This window comes from Chelonia mydas, chromosome 1 (genome assembly GCF_015237465.2).
Source record: "Chelonia mydas isolate rCheMyd1 chromosome 1, rCheMyd1.pri.v2, whole genome shotgun sequence".
NCBI classification, from domain to species: domain Eukaryota; kingdom Metazoa; phylum Chordata; order Testudines; family Cheloniidae; genus Chelonia; species Chelonia mydas.
Genome location: NC_057849.1, coordinates 121,117,673 through 121,134,907, shown reverse-complemented (window position 1 = coordinate 121,134,907; position 17,235 = coordinate 121,117,673). Strand labels below are relative to the sequence as shown.

At 46.3% G+C, this 17,235-nt stretch overlaps 1 protein-coding gene across 1 annotated transcript in view; it reads right to left on the bottom strand.

Annotated features, from left to right (window-relative positions):
• CHST7 (carbohydrate sulfotransferase 7) overlaps positions 1 to 16,279 on the bottom strand; it is a 37,520-nt gene extending 21,241 nt beyond the window's left edge. The window contains exons 1-2 of the mRNA XM_037898955.2: positions 15,591 to 16,279; positions 3,606 to 14,623 (exon numbers count right to left, since the gene is read on the bottom strand). Of these exons, the coding sequence (XP_037754883.2) occupies positions 3,633 to 5,462 (1,830 nt within the window). The 5' untranslated portion in view covers positions 5,463 to 14,623; positions 15,591 to 16,279 and the 3' untranslated portion in view covers positions 3,606 to 3,632. The remainder of the gene's footprint in view (positions 1 to 3,605; positions 14,624 to 15,590) is intronic.
• Between the last annotated feature and the right edge of the window lie 956 nt (positions 16,280 to 17,235).

Genomic DNA, 17,235 nt, shown 5'->3' with positions numbered 1-17,235 from the left:
CATAGCACTCTGCTCACTGATCCTGATCCTGATCCTGCAAGGTGCTGAGCACAGTCAATTGCCCCAGGAGAACTGAGTATTCTGATACTGCAAGGTGAAGATCCCTGGTTGAATTTGTTACAAGTGACTCAGCCCAAAATTGCTGAGGTTTTTGATGGAAAGACAGAAATCCTTTTTGATCTTTCAGTATGCAATAAAGTCTTACCAGTTTCTGCTCAAGCACATCAGTACAAGTTAGGTAGGGTATATACATGGACAAGTTTTAGAGTGAGGTGACCTAATATGGGTACTGTTCCTCTAATAAAAGGTAAAATATTACTTAAGAACCAATTTCTGTTTGCACACTCTAAGCAACCTGACTGCAATAAGGCTGCACGAGTACACAGAAATGGCCCTCAGGCTATAAAATAGGTCATTTCAGTACAAAAACAGTAAAAAGGAAACTCAAAACATGCTCGACAGAGTGAAATTAAATAATTTCTCAAGAACATTTTTAGGGATATATTCTCCCTTAGAAGCATGCTTCTGCCAATAATACTAGTGTTAAGGTTAGATCTTCCCCTGCAAAAGTGTATTAAGTAATTCTTTCCAGTGCAACATACCAGTCACGAAAACGGTCTACAATGTAATTAATTCAAATGCTCTTTCAGTAACAGTAACTGTAAAAGATTTCTTTTGAACTGCCTTTATTTTCATCACTTTACATGTATAGTTTTATTCTTGATCCAGGATTATCCCTGATTTGAAGTTCACGGTCTTATTTTGTATCTGAGGGTTACATATAAATGTGAGTATAACCTTGAATGCCCTTGAAGCTTTGTCTAAATGCCATCAGATTAAAAAAAGGAAGAGTCTAACAATTTAAGGATCAACTTCTCTGAAATACAACTTCCCTCCCCTTCTCCCAAATGAAAATATACCCTAGTATGCAAGTTCCAGAAAGTTCAGCTGAAACCAGTATCTTTAAACTCAAACTGAATCCTAAAAATGTTAAACAAACTTCAGGGTAGGTAGAACTTGCCAAGATTGGTTTGTCTTAACCGTGTTAGGAAATATTTGTAAATTGTTTGGGTGCAAATTTACCAGCTGAGAGGATGTTATTGTTGGGATAGGATGTGAGGGACAGAATCCTGTGCACTGCTGCACCCTGTGTCAGGCAGGAAGTTAGGAAAGTAAAATGTTATTTCAATTAATGCAGAGAACCAAAGTTGAAATATCAAGTATCCACTTTTCATTCTCAGAAGTTTTTACAAGATAGCCAGAAGAATGTGAGAGTCACACTAGATATGACAAACCAATTTTAAAACATTCCTACATTAGAAATTTTGTAAAGAGAATTTAAGAGTTCCGATTAAACAAACATCTTCAAACCCCTTGCTATAGCCAAGTGCTTACTCCACTCCTGTGATCACCATCTACAGTACTAGAGACAAATACAAGGAAGTGGAAATAGCTCTCCTTCCCTTGACTTCATGCATCTCCCACATACAGTATTAGCAGTGCTGTACTATAATCCATATAGAGAAAGATTATCCCCAGCCCAGTCACTAGGTTATTGGGTGAGTGTGAATGGAAGCAAAGCCCTTCTCAGGTGAAGACACTTTTCTCCATTATAAACTTGCACCCCAAGCAGTTAAAAGGTCTGTTGGGCTTTATAAAACTTAATATAGAATATAAATTAAAGGCTTAACCTGTTGTGTGTTCTTATGAAAATAGTTTAAATTCTACTTAACATTTGTAGTCTTAAGGAATCATATGATAAAAGAAACATTAACACCTTATATTAAAATTAGGATTAAAAAAATGAAGATATGACTTGTTTGGGCTGTATATTTATTCTTTGCATTTCTCTTAATTTAAGCAATGAAAAGAATCAGAGGAGTTACATTTTTGTATACTTCAGTTTCATACCATCTGGGATGTTTAATAATTGTTCCCATGTGAACTTTTAAAAATTCTAGAAACATTGTTTAGCTTTAGGTTTTTAATAAGAGCCTGCTTTTACAAGATGTAGATGTAAGGATAAATTAGGGTTGATATCCTCCCTTCAATGTACAATGCTTTCTAATTCCAAAGAACCATGAAGTGCCAATTACTTACTAGTTTTCACTATCCAAGACAAATGAAAAACAAGAAAATTGGGATAAGTTAAGTTAAAACTGAAAAAGCTTTATAATAAGATGCTACTTTTACCAGAAGTAAGGAGAGTATTAGTTTGCTTCGACTGGGATCTCTCAGTTGACGGTGTGCCTTTATCATCAGATGTGGTCCAATCACAAATCCATCAAGAGAAAGTCTCAAGAGGAAGGAGTGAAAGTACCAATTCTTGGAACAGTTTAGGACTAGGGTTGCTAAAGCCCTGGGGAACAGAGCTCTAACTAGATCTGCTCCCGTTAGATTTGGGGAGGGTACACTATAATGTCTTCCTGCATCCCAACTCCTTTGCTTGTAGTCTAGGGATGTTACATCCCTAACCCAACTGCTGCATTCTTCTGACCAATATAAAGTTGCAGAATGAGCTTTCACTTTATAAAAAAAAAGTTTACAACTCTGTTGCAAAAATAACCTTGCAAGGATGGACAGAAATATTGCTCCTGGCCTGAAACAACAGCATTGTAGGAAGAGTAACTGTCCCTATTAATCTCAACAGTGCACTAACTCTGAAGCTTAACAGTGAAATTGTAAAGCCATATGGTCCGGCCTCATTGGAGTGTGTGCAATTAGGTGTGTGACAGTCCCAAAGTCAGTGGGGAGTGAAGTCCAGTGTGAATGGAGAGTAACTTCATAACCCTGGCCCACTTATCTTAATTAAAATCTAACCCAGTTCTCAACACAGCATGGGGGTGGGGGGGTGGGGACACCCTCCTCCAGCTCAAAATGCACTAAGGATGAAATCCTGGCCCCACTACAGTCATTGGCTACTCTTTGAGGTGGTGGTGTCACTTCCATTTCGGGGAGCCAGACGCACACTAGCTCTGACTGAACTTGGGCACTAAAAACATAAGTGTAGTCAGGATGGGCACCCCGCAGTGGCAGGAGCTGGCTGCTTAAGTATGAGCAGATGGGATCTTACTCCAGGGGCCAACCTATCCCACCACGTGCATGGCCACAGCTACGGGTATGTCTACACAGTAAAGAAAAACCCACAATTAGCCCACTCTAGCTGACTGGGGCTTATGAGGCTGTTTCATTGCTATGTACACTCAGGTTCAGGGATCCTCCAACCCACAAGGTCCTTGAGCCCTGGGCTCCTACCCAAGGCCAGACATCTACACAGCAATGGAACAGCTCCCTACCCCGGGAGTCAGCTGGCCTGTGTCTAGTTGCTGTGTAGACCTCATCAGTTCAATCAGAGCTAGCCAGGGTGCTTGGCCTGAAGCCAGAAGTTACACCTCCATCTCCAAGTGCAGACGTGCCCAATGGTGAAAGTCCCACGGACTTCAACAGAGACGGGCTTTCACCCCCACCCCTTTCCTATCCCTAGGAGCGGGATTCCACCTGTCCTCCTCTCCCGCCCCCCAGCCCGGCCTCTCCCCTCTCTCAAGGGGAGGCTGCTGCCTTATTGCCCGGGCCCTGTAGGTAGAAAGATGGGGGAGGCGTGTTACCTGCATGTCCCGTCCAGGAGGCGGCCGCTACCTGCTGCCCCCCTCCCGGGCTCCGCCGCCGGGCTCGGCGCTGGGCGGGTAGGACAAGAGGCTCATAGCTTCGCCGCAGGCGGCCTCCACCTGGCGCACCTGCTCCCGGCTGAGCCGCTCCCGCCAGGCGTGGATGGCCTCCCGCGCGTCCCGGGCGGAGATGAGGAAGGGCCGGTCGGAGGAGTAGGCGGCGCCGCGGGTCATGTTGAGCACGAAGCTCTCCATGGCGGGCGGCACGGGCAGGCCGGCGAAGCGCAGCAGGCGGCGCAGCTGGGCGCGGGGCTCCAGCACCAGGTCCTCGTAGCGCAGCTGGGTGTAGCGGCGGCGCAGCCAGGCCGGGGCGCGGCGGGAGGAGAGCAGGTCGCGGAGCCAGGCCTGGCAGATCACCTCCAGCGCGCCGCTCAGGAAGAACTCGGCCCGGTGCTGCTGCGCCCGCATCCCGCCGCCCAGCGCGGCCGCGGGCAGGCGCTGCCGGCGGGGGAGCCCCCGGGGCTCGGCGCGCTGCCGGCTCCGCAGCACCTGGATGCTCTCCCGCAGCAGCGCCTGCTTGGCCTTGAGGCGGGAGTTGTGCACGGCGCGGGGGTCGCGGAAGAGCTGGATGACCCGCAGGTTGAGGCCGGGCTCCCGCAGCAGCGGCAGCAGCGCGCCCAGCTCCAGCAGCCGCACGTCCTTGATCACCACCACCGGGTACTTGCGGCACTCGGCCTCCAGCTCCCGCAGCCCGCGCGGCGGGCAGCTCCGCTCGCAGGCGGCGCCGTCGATCAGGCCGATCTCGTGTCGCGGCCGGGGCGCGGCCGGGCAGAGCGGGGCCGAGCAGATCACCTTGTTCGTCCGCCAGCCGAAGAGCCCGGCCGTGGTGAGGTTGCTGCGGCCGCCGCCCAGGGCCGGCGGGTCCCGGGGCGCGGGCGGGGCGGCGTAGAGGCGCAGCACGGAGAAGTCGCAGCGGAAGAGCGAGCGGAGCATGTCGCGCAGGGCGCCCTGCAGGCTGAGCGCGTCCGCCGGGTACAGGGCCTGCCACAGGTGCCACATGGGCTCGTACAGGTAGAAGACGTCCGGGTGCTGGTTGAAGAGCTCCCCCAGGAAGGAGGAGCCCGTGCGCCAGGTGGCGTGCAGGTAGATGTGCCGCTTCCCGCCGCCGCCGCCGGCCTCGCCCCCGTCAGCCGTCGCCCCCTTGCCCTCCGGCGGCGGCGGCGTCTGCTCCTCCTCGCCCTCCTCCTCCTCCTCCTCCCAGCCCCACTCGCCCAGCGCGTCCTGCAGGCTCGGGCAGCGGGGCTGCAGCGGCGCCTCGCCCGCCCCTCGCCCCCGCCTGGCCCCGTAGTCCTGCACGTAGGGCACCAGGAGCAGCAGCAGCAGCGTGTAGAGCACCAGCAGCAGGGCGAGGCGGCGGTACTGCCCGCGCCACCGCCGCCCCTTCATGGCCCCGCCGCGCTCTGCTGCCGGGCAGCGGCGACTGCAGGCAGCCGCCGCCCCCGTCCGCCCTGCGCTCGGGCTCTGGCTGAGCCGCCGCCGCCGCAGTAGGCAGAGTCCTGCCCGTTGGAAAGCGCACAAACTTGGAGGAGGGCGGCGGGGTGGTGGCTCCGTGGGTCCCGCCCCGTCTGGAAAGACACGCCCACGTGCCGGAGACTCCGCGGCTAGAACAGCAAAGAGGCCGCTGCCCCCGCCTTCCTTCCCCATAGCCAGCTGTTGAAGCTCCCCACAGACCGACAACTGCCCCTGCTGGCTGAGGAGCCGCCTCTTCCTACCTATCTGGGGCTCAGAGACTGCAGCCTTCACTGGCCTCTTTCTAGAACCAGCCCAGGGGTGCTGTCTTGAAGTGGTTTCACTCATCTGCAGGGAGGGTTTATAATTTTGTTCAGTGACTTTCAGCACCACCGCTATACAAATTGTGCCAATGACACTGAACCTGCCCCTTCTTCTGCAGCTCTACCCAGTAGAGAGAGAGCATTGGTGGCCTTTTTACTAGTGAGAGGGGTGAGGCTCTATCAATGAACCGAGAGAGAGGACTCACGCACTCACCAGAAATGATTTTGGAAGGCCCATGGGTTCTGCAGAAAGGTGCAGGGTTGATTTAAAACCTTCACAAAAATGGGATGCAAACCCTTTTTCTGATACAAAATTGATACCCTTAGAGTAGTGATGGGCCTAATCTGGAACCTCAGATCCAAACCTACTGCAAACTTGGGGAAAGTTCCAATCCTGAGACAAGCTTTCTAGCTCACACAATCCTCTACATAGGATGTACAGAAGAAGGTTGGGGACGGGGGGGCAGGTATTTGAAATATTATTTCTATCTGAAAATTGAATAATTATTGTTACAAATAAACAGCTACATGATTATATCCTAATAGAGGAGAAACATCTTTTTCGAGCTTGTTGAACTTGTTTCATATGCTACACTGGGGGGAGCTCACTTGCCTCCCTTAGGCCCTGAAAGGGAACGTTTATCCCAGGAACAGCAATCAAAGAGATGAGACTGAAGAGGCAATGGGTAGGCATGTGGTCCTAGGAACAGGAAGGGCATATTGATCTCTAGTAATGTTGCTCTTGTGCTGCCCACTCCGGAGACCTTCTAAACCTTAGTAGAAGGTCAGGAACCCCTCGCCCCCCTTCAAATTGTAAAGGGATTTAGTTTTATTTTTAGGAAGTAGCACTGGATGCACAGCAGGTAAGAATATCTCCAAAAGACTGCAAAAATATTTCAGATTTGGTACTGGGGGGGTGGGTGTTAAATCGTAGAGAAAAAATTTGCTACCATTATTGCAGTTCCAAAATTTTTCACTTAAGGATAGTTTGACATGAACTGTTGGTGTCAAGACCATGGTCCTGATTGCAGAGGTAAAGATTCTGCACTAGCAGATTCCAGTGCAGGATCTGGGCCCAAGTGAGAAATGAATGTTGTGCTTTGATTCACATCCATTAACCTTATTGGATTTGGACTGGGGAGAGAAAAGAGGGCACTCCACCCCTGCTGGAAAAAAAAACACCTATCAAATGAATTTATATGGGAAAACAATTTGTGTCACTTCTACAAGGACTAACTTTTGCCCTGGAGATTGACTACTCATTTGAAACATTTGTATAAAGGTCTTCTCCTTTCTTCCTTCCTGCAATTACTTCTGTTATGATCTCTCTAATGTTAACTCTCCATAACTCAGGTTGTCCAAAATCCAGCTGTTCATTTCATTTAGGCCCTGATCATGAAACCTCTTCTGTACCGGCAGACCTTTACTGAAGTCAATGTGATTCAATATGAACAGAGGGGTCTACCTCCATGGAACAGTTTTGCAGGATTAGGGGCTTATTTTTGAGGAGTGTGGTTGCTACATTTTATTAAATGAACCATTTTTCAAGAATTTCCGTTTATTCACAGAGGCAAGATCAAAAGGCACTTGAAGTGATAAATTCATTTTGTGGCTGCTGTAACAAAGAACATTTACAACCTGAAACCTTAGCTTTACTCTGATTACATTTCGGTGCTATGACAGGTAATTTCTCCTACTTCATCAGCAGTTGAAAATGGATGCATAACACACTAGTTAATAAAAATGGATTATACCATTAAATTAATGAGGTACTAATTAACAAATTAATGAATAATGTGGGATACAATGTTTACAATTATTCTGTGTTTGTTGATAGTTGCAGCTACCATTTTAAAATTGATGAACCTTATATTTTCTGTCCTTGAGCTCATTCCCTGCCACCATCAAATACCCTAATATTTGTCCCTTGTTGACACCTCCCCATAAAGCATGGTAGATCTTCCAAAGCTGCCTACCACCATCTGGTATAGTCCCCCTCTGGCTAATTGACACCTTGACACTTCAATTCCCTTTCTCATGGTCCATCTCTTCTCTCTCTAATAAAACAAACTCATTTGACTAATTGAGTCTGTTTCTTCATGTATCCTGGTCTCTGAAATGTAGTTATTGTTCCTCTCTTCCTGACTGTCTTAACACTTAGCAGATATTGCATCAGATTCTACCGTGTGATACACATTTATCACCTCTGCAGTCAGCAATATTACACCCATATACTGACAGCAGAGTTTGACCCATTATATAGATATTATAAACAACTTTATATATAAACTGTAATCTGCTATGAAGTATTCTGTCTGCTTCTGCAGGAATTACATTAAACAAAATTATTACACTTTGTGTGTGTGTGTGTATAATATGTGATTAACAAAACTATTAAGAAGTGGAGTCAAAACAAACAACACATGCTTTTGTTCTATCAGTGAGACAGAAGTCTGGTCCCCAGCAGCCTTCCCCTGACCTGTATCAGGAAAGTGTTAAAGTGGTAACATCTTACACTTCTAAGGAGTGTTGAGTGACAGGATTGCTGCAAACAAGACTTCGCAGACCACTAAACAAGATTGGGGGGGGAGGCAGCGTTCAAGAGGGAGTCCGTTGGCTACGTGCATTCCGCTGTTTTTATTTGTTATTATTGCTGAGTTTAATAAACCCTATGGGTAAAATCCTGGCCCAAATGAAATCAATGTGAGTTTTTTGCCATTGATTTCAGTGTGACCAGGATTTCACCCTAGATTACAATAACCTACAAATTTTAAAAAAAGTAGTATGAGGGAGTGATAACTATAATACAGACCTGCTGGAACTACTGAACCATAGAGTGAGGACACAGTATGTAAGCCCATCTGGCATGCCGAAGTGACATCTGTGGGTTAACTGTCCTCTGTGATATGAATGTGCAAAAGAATCCTATTAAACAGGATTTAGTAAGCTTGACATCTCAAGAGGTGATTCAGAGAAATATAAACATGACCAGGTAAATACCAGGTTGCAGGGTTTACATTCCACTAAGACAAATACCAGTGTTGACAGAGTGAGCAGAGCTGTAAGAGCTATCCACACAGTTTAGACAGATGAGATCTGAACATACTACACATGTAGCTGAAAACATTTAGCATTTGATTGGTTTCTATAACAAGCATCATAGTTGGAGAGCTGTGTATGAAGACTATCAACCTATACAAAATGGCAAAAGGATGCTGGATAGCCATCTATGTACACAAAATAAAAGCCAGCCTAAAGAGAATGGAAACATTTTACAAAATAAGGCCTACCAAACTAAATTGGAAACTATAGAAATAAAAATATGTATACCTTATACAGAAAATGTATCAGATAATAAAAGCTATAAGCTCCTATGGCAATTATTTCAAGAAACAATAAGACACACAAATTACTTTACCATATGGTATTTTTTTCCCCACATGTAATATGTAAAAGTACTACTCCTCAGGGCATTCTGTGCCAAAAAATTAAAAATTCTGTGCACAATATTTTAAAATTCTACAAATTTTATTTGTCAAATAAATGTGGATGCTCCAGCATGGCATTGGGGAGCACAGGCCACTGGCCGCACAGAGGTGGGAGATCACTGTGCAGCTCCCGCCCCCGGGACATGGACTTAGCAGTGAGGCTGCACCCAACCCTGATGCAGCACAAGGACAAGGCCTGCCACAGAAACACCCAAGGCCCTGCCCCTCCATGTCAGGTGTGGGCGGGCAGGCAGGCTCAGCAAGACAAGATCCAAGCGTGGGGGGATGCAGGTATGGGTTGATAGGGTTCTGTGTGGGGCAATCTGGGTGCGGGCAGCTCAGTGGGGGAGCCAAGTGCAGGGGGGATTTGGATGCACAGGGGCTTCTTACAGATGCTGGGGGAGTGGGGCTCAATGGGGGTGAGGCTCAGTGGGAGGGTCTGGTATGAGGGGGTCTGGATGCACAGGGCTTGGGTGGATGGGGGAGCAGCTCCCTGTACAAGGGATCCCTTCCCCTGCAGCTGAGGAGCAATGGGTGCAGGAAGCAGCGGGAGGGGGGAGTTTGCATAGCTGCAGCTGGGGAGTGGGTATGACTCAGCCCCAGGTGCTGTGCAGGGGCAGAGGAAGTCCCATCCTTCCCCGCCCAGCCAAGAGTAGCAGCTGAGCTTGGCATAGGGTAGGAGCCACCAGCCGGGTCTTCCCCAATCCCGCCCGTTGCCCCACAGTGATTTACCTCTCTGGTGGCTGCCTTGGGCACCCGAAACATACTGCTGGGGAGGGTTGCATGACCGCTTTTTTGGCTTCCCTTTGCTTCCCCGTCAGAAAGTAATTTTTCTGCAAGGAAGCAAAGAAATTTGCCAGGGACATAAATTCTGCACATGTGCAGTAGTGCAGAATTCCCCCAGGAGTAAAGTACAAGAAGTTTTCAGAATAACTACCCCAACAGACCAGTTTTGTATAGCCTCTCCATGTGAACGGTTCTACCGATGCAAAACTAGCCTGCAGTGTCCTTTTGATTTTTACTTTGCGGTTTCCCTGGAAAGGACAAGTCTTGGAATAGGCATCACTTACGTCTCGGCAGGTAGTGATTGATCTATTGGGGATCGACTTATCACATCTAGTGTAGACACGATAAATCGATCTCCAATTGCTCTGCTCTCCTGTACTCCACCGCGGCAAGAGGCAGAAGCAGAGTTGATGGGGGAGTGGCGGCAGTTGACCCCGCGCCATGAGAACACAAGGTAAGTCAACCTAAGATACGTCGACTTCAGCTACGCTATTCTTGTATACTGAAGTTGCATATCTTAGGTTGATCCTTCCCCCCAGTGTAGACCAGTCTTAGTTTTATGTATTATCAGGTAGTTTGGGTGTAATGGAAATATTTTAGTTCCAGCCTTCACAGAGGATCATTTGAAATATCAGATCTTGTCACTTGGCCTTGATTACTGGTCTAGTATTGTAGGGAAAGGGGAACAGCTTTAGCTTTTCAGTAGAAAGCTCTTTTTTTTTCCTTATCGTACTGATTCACTCTCTGCCTTGAACCCTAATAGCAGAGAGATAGGGGTGATTTTGCTCATCAGCCTTTTTATTATTATTATTTGTATTACGGTATCACTAGGAGCCCTAACCATGAAACAGGACCCTATTGTGTTAGACACAGAACAAAACAACAATTTCCAGAAATCATAGAGACATCCACAGATGCAAGATGATCCTCTACACTTAACTCCAAGGGCATAAGAATTCAATATACAAAAATTCCAGTGAGATTTCTCCTCACTGATATGCTAAACAACCTGAGTGTTTGCATTGATCTGGCTTGTAATGGTTTTCAGTGACAAAATAAATTTAGGGGAAAAAAAGAGTTATGCAGTGGTAAAGCAGCATTATTTTAAGAACATGTTCTTCATAGTTTAACATAGCAGTATTTCTATTCTTGTTTCCAAGTTTGTTACCAAAGAGACTGTCTGTTTTTGTCTAACAAAGCATTGGCTTACTGGGTATTATCTGTTTAAACTGATAATTTTCCCTTCTTCTCTAACCATTTGCATAATAGTTGAGAAGAACACAGGCACATGTTGGCACAATGTTGTGGATCTCAGGATCATTCGTATTTCCCTCATCAGAGGTTTCAATAGTATTAGTTGTCTCTTTTATCACTCTTTAGTGTCTTGTCTGCTGTCACTGACACAAAGGACACTGTGTGATTAAAAAGAATTGGTTAACTCAAACTAAATGTGTTTTAGAAGGCGCACCCCTCAAACATCCTGTCTGTTAAACAGGTTTCATACTTACATGCGTATTCAGCAGCAGATTCAGGCCAAAGGAAGGCAGTGGTTAATGAGATCTTCAAAATCTCAGATATATGCGTGGCCAGAAATACATTCATGCTGCCCTAATACATGCAATTTTTAAAAACAATTTTGAAATCTGTAAATGATGCACTGTGAATAAGTAACATGCCATGAAGCCTATAGAGTCTTAGCTTATTGTAAGGGGATTGTTATCCCCTTACTGAAATTTAGTAGGGATTTTTGGTTGGCACTCTCCCAGTACTGAAAGAAAGGAGAAGGACCAATGAGAAATCAAGTCCCTGAAACGGACAGTTCCCAGGGCCAATGGACAGAGGCTAACACTCCAAGTCAGCCTGATTGACACAGGAGGCAGGCCAATTATGGAGTCAGGATTTGGCTCAGTGGATCAAATTCTTGCCCGGTGTAACTCTGAAATTAGTGGCGGTATCCCAGGAATAAATCTAGCTCAAAGTACATAAGATTTTCACTTTAGAATGTATCAACTCATTCCTTAACACCTCAGTGATGTATCAGTCTCTTAAGATAGGAACAGGCATATTTTAAACTAACAGCCAATATTTTAAGCTCTCCCTAGATCTCAGAGTTTGTGAACAAAATAATATTTCCTCGCCAGAGATGGCTTTCAAGATCTCGCAGCTCTAGCTATGAGCAGCTACCTTGACATTAAAATGCTTGATGGGTCAAAGAAATTAATTTTATCAGCAGGAACCATCTTTTTCTGTTTCCTTCCATTGTCACAAGACTCTTACTAAATTAAAGAAGCTGATTAAAAATAACACTATGCTTTTGGAACTCTGCAAATTAAAGCCTAAAAAGGAACCACCATTTACTGCTCAGCCAAGCAAAAAAACAGATTATAATATGCAGTGAGTCCTGTTTTCATTTGTACTTAAATACTCATATCCTCCTTCTTGGTAAAAAGTAATCTCAGATGCCCAGACTCCACCTCCATTTTTAGTCTTAACTCAGACTTTAGCTTTTCTCTCAAGGCTAAAAATCTTCAATCCTTCTTGATACTTAATCTGTGCTCGCACATTTCCCTATTACCACCTCTGGAACATTGGCACAATTCATCTTAATCTTCTACCCCTACCTGTGCTGAAAGCCTTAGTTTGTTCACCTACTGACACAATTTGCCTCATCCATTGCTCTCAATCTGCTATATGGATTTCATCACACATTACAAAGTTTAAACAAGGAACTCAGCAAAAATGGAAGAATATATTTTGAAATGACTTGGGATTTGTAACATTTGAAATATCAGAGTGACTCCAGAGTACCCCCTTGTGGTGTGGGATGGCCTTTCAAGTACCCTGCCCTCAGTTCCCTCTCAGGATCTTTGCAATAACGGACTCTAAAATCAGAATCCTTACAATAAGTCCCTTTTGTGGGATCTTTTTTTTTCCAGTCTTTTATCAACTACGGACCCTTTGGCTCCACCGTCCCTCTTTCCCAGAGCTTTTCAGCTTTCAGCTCTTTCTGGGCTCTTTTCAGCCCCTCCTGGGCTCCTTTGGGGTGCTCCCAGCTCTCAAGTGGGAAGCAACTCCCAGGGCAGACTAGCTAGCTGGCTTTTCTGCAGTCTTTCCTTCCCTTTCCCACTACCTAGGCCTATCTCTTATTTATCCCCAAGGCCTGATTGGGTTACACAATCCATTTTCCCTACCTTGTGAGGTAAGTTAACTGGGTCACAGGTAGGGTTGCTACTTCCAAGACCCAGAAAAATTGGCCATTGGCTACCTCTCCTCACAGGAGCAAAAAGGGTCGTAATGCCACCTACAGCTAATTATTACTAAAAAAATTTTAGAGAACCATTTTACACAAACACACACAAATATGTGTATTTTTGTGTTATTGTGTCATTTTTCTTACCGTATCCTAACACGGCACTGCAGTCCGGACTACAGAGGTAAGAATTATAGAGCACTCTAACATGTCCCAAGTGAAAAAACAACCCAGCATATTAAAACTTTTACCTAATAAGGCAATACAAAAACCAGCCAGGTGGGAACCCTAATCACAGGTGGGGCTCAGACCGATATCCCCTTAAAGGGCCGGCCACTCTGTTACAGGATTATTTTCTTTAACATACACAGAACAACAAAAGACCATGCAATGGGTTAAAAAAACTGTGCAATGGGTATGGCCACAAAAATGAATACAGATCAGTTGTGCCAGCAAAAAACAGTGTTTGTAGGCACTAAGCATAACTTTATGAATGAGTGTCTATTTGCACTTGTACTCATCTAGGCTTTTATGCACAAAGCCCTATTTACATGCACAAATGAAAATTTTGCAGGTTTACTCATTGCACCTGTGTTTGCATATTGGTCCTATAGAGTTTTGTAGAACCTCATTTTGTAGACACAGAATGTCTAATGAAACAATTTACAGGAATAAACAGTAAGATAACACTAGGTTTGTGTGAGATGAAGAGAAATTTGCTTCTAAAAGAAATGCTGCATTTCATAATGAGGGACAACTGACACTTTCATTAAAGCCATGGACTGTATTCTACAAAGGTTATTTTTAACCAAAGAAATAAGATTACTTATTTATAAAGTCTTATATAAGTTTCTATTTCTAACTGGTTTGATTAAATGTGGATCAACACCTTTTCCAGGCTCTGATCCAAGGTTTCAAACACTTACATAACATTTTAGCAAAAAGAAAAGGAGTACTTGTGGCACCTTAGAGACGAACAAATTTATTTGAGCATAAGCTTTCGTGAGCTACAGCTCACTTTGAGCTGTAGCTCATGAAAAAAGCTTATGCTCAAATAAATTGGTTAGTCTCTAAGGTGCCACAAGTACTCCTTTTCTTTTTGCAAATACAGATTAACATGGCTGCTACTCTGAAACATAACATTTTAGGTAATTTCCCTCACAGCAATGTTGATTTTCTGAATGGCAGGACAGGGAGTGGGCGCCTTCTGGTCCTTGTACCCTCCCCTGGTGTTGAGTGCAAGGGATACCGAACTTCCCTCCCCCCACCCCCATAGGACATTTGGGGGAGGAGGATGTGGAACTTGATGGTAGCAGGTTCAGCATAGGCTGCAGAGGGACTCTAGCATCCAGCATGCATGTCCCTGGTGTAGCTCTTCTCCCCCATGCCCACCTCAACCAGATGCCTCAACAGGTCTGATTGCTCCTTCATAATCCGCAGCATCTCTTCCTGCGTGGCATGCTCGTGTTCCCTGCATGCTCTCCTGTCCATGTCCAGGTTGTCAAACAGTGTGATCCTCCATGCTCTGATCTCCATCTTGTCACTCTTGGAGGCGTGCGTTAACTCATTGAACATGTCCTCCTGAGTCTTCTTTTTTCCGCCTTCTAATCTGGGAAAGTCTCTGTCCCGGTGCGAAGGATACGCCGACGGACAAGGTTTCAGCTACAAGGAATGCAAAGCACATGGGTAGCATTGACAGTGCGTACATTGTTTCTGGTGCCAGGTTAATTCTTTTTATAAAAAAAACACCCCTCAATGCACTTCCCTGCATGCTACAATGTAATCAAAACCACTGGCTACTGCAAGAGTAGGTTTGCTGCTCCAGCCATGATGAGTAAGGCCACAAGGCATGGGCGAGCGGTCTTGTGCTACAGCTTTTGTGAAGACATCCTTGGGATCACTGGCTGGAACTTGAGAAAAGCCCCCTTTCCTATAGCAACCTGGATGGTGCTTGAGGACAGGCACCAGTGTAAAGCTCCCAAACAGCTTGTTTTTTTACAAAAGCGACATGGGGTTGGATGGGAAGGGAGACAAACAGGAAGCTGCCCACCACCCCCTCCTCCCTTTTAAATGCTGGTTGCAATACATGGTGATCCCTTCCAACCACAACCACAGCACATTTAGGAAAGCGTGGTTGTGTGACCCAGAATTCACCAAATGGGGTGGATTACTTGTTGAATTGTTTGTGGTTTAAGGGCAGCATTGAAAACTTCCCCCGTTTCCCCTAGGTGACCATATGCGATATCACTCTCCTGAGAGTAACAGAGGGAACAGATGGTGAAAGCATCTGGGTACAGACCTGGTCCTTATGCTGCAATGTTGTGTGCTGCAGTGATGCCAGCAGAGTTAATACTGGAGTGGAGTGGGAAAGTGTCCTATCATGGTGGATGAAATAAGGCAGCCCTTCCCAGAAACCTTCTGCAAAGGATTGCAGAGTACCTCCATAAACGCTTCCTAGAGATCTCCATGGAGGATTCCTGGGCCATCCCCATGCACAAAAACAGTCTTTTTCGGAGAGCGCCCTCTGTGTAGCTGGAGTGATACCCACTACACCTACTTTTTTGTTCAGATTAAACATTAAAAATAACAGCATGTAACCCCTATAGTTTGACTGGAAATGTGGACTCACCAGAGGTGCCTTCCCCAGCATCACGCTCTGCCGCCAACTGGTCCTGTGAAGGGACGGGCTCCAGGGTTAAAAACAATTCTTGGCTGTTGGGGAGAATGGATCCTCCGCTTGCCTGCCTCACATTCTCCTCCTCGTCGTCAACAATGTCCTCCTCATTGTTGCTTGAGGTTGCCTGGGGCTCCTGGGAGGTCTCCATGGAGCGTTATGGGTTAGTGGTGGGGTCGACGCCGAGAATAGCGTGCAGCTCCTTATAGAAGCAGCATGTCTGTGGGGCAGAACCAGAATGACTGTTTGCCTCCCTTGTCTTCTGGGAGCTTGCCAAAGGGCCTTTATTTCCACATGGCACTGCTGCGTGTCCCTGGTGTAGCTCTTCTCCCCCGTCCCCTGTGCAATTTTGGCATAGATGTCAGCGTTTCTTCTGCTGGATTAGAGCTCTGCCTGCACAGACTCTTCACAGCCATAAGATCCAGCACCTCCTGTGTGCTCCACGCTGGAACGGGTTTGTGGCCTTGAGTCTCCGTGATCAGCTGTGCTGGCGAGCTCTTCACACTGATCAAACAGGAAATGAAAATTCAAAAGTTCCCGGGGCTTTAACAGGGGAGCGGCTGTTTCCTGTGTACCTGGCTGACGTGCAGTGGAGTTGAAAGTGCTCTCCAGAGCGGTCACAGCAGAGCACTGTGGGACACCTCCTGGAGGCCAATTCATTTGAATTATACAATGCAGTGTCTAAACCAGGGTTTCTCAAACTTCATTGCACTGTGATCTCCTTCTGACAACAAAGATTACTGCACAATCCTGGGAAGGGGGACCGAAGCCTGAGTCCCACCACCCAGGGCAGGGGGACAAAGCCCAAGCTCAAGCCCTGTCTCGGCCTCCCTGGGGAGTGCCAAAGCTTGAGGGCTTCAGCCCAGAGCTCTAGCAAGTCTAACACCAGCCCTGGCGACCCCATTACAAAGTTTGAGAACCGCTGGTCTACACTATGCCCGTGTCGACCCCTGGATGTCGAATCAAGCGCTATGCCTCTCGCGGAAGTGGAGTACAGAAGTCGAATTTACAGGCCACTTAGGTCTGCGGAAGGGACTCGATAGACTAGACACACATATTATTAAATCAACCTAATGCGGCTCATGTGACCTAACTTGGTAGTGTAGGCCAGGCCTAAGAAGCGGTTAAATAATCTGCATACTTACTAATGAACTGCCATGAGGAGTTACAAACTAGAAAATTTCTAAGCTCTTTCTGGGTGGTTGAAGACATCTCCTGAATTGCCTGCACTCTGTTAACTGGCGGACAAATCCCCATGGGACTCAACTGCACTCCCAAATATTGTACCCCCTTTCTGCTCCTTTGCCCTTTTGTCAGTGAAACCTAAGCTCCAGTCTGATCCAACTGACATAACACATCTTAACTTCTCAGTTTCTTCACAGGAGAGAGTCTTAATTAGCACATCATCTACTTATATTGGGTTCCCTCTTGCATTTGCATCAGTGTGACGGGGTGCACAAACCCTGTGCTAGAGAACAAGGGGTTAAGGAGCAGCTCTGGGCCCACATGATCCCACCCTGCAAAGTGGGATAAGTCACTTTGCAGTCACACCTGCAAAGTCTGCATAAGCTGGAGGTGGGTTTAAAAGGGGAAGCAATGA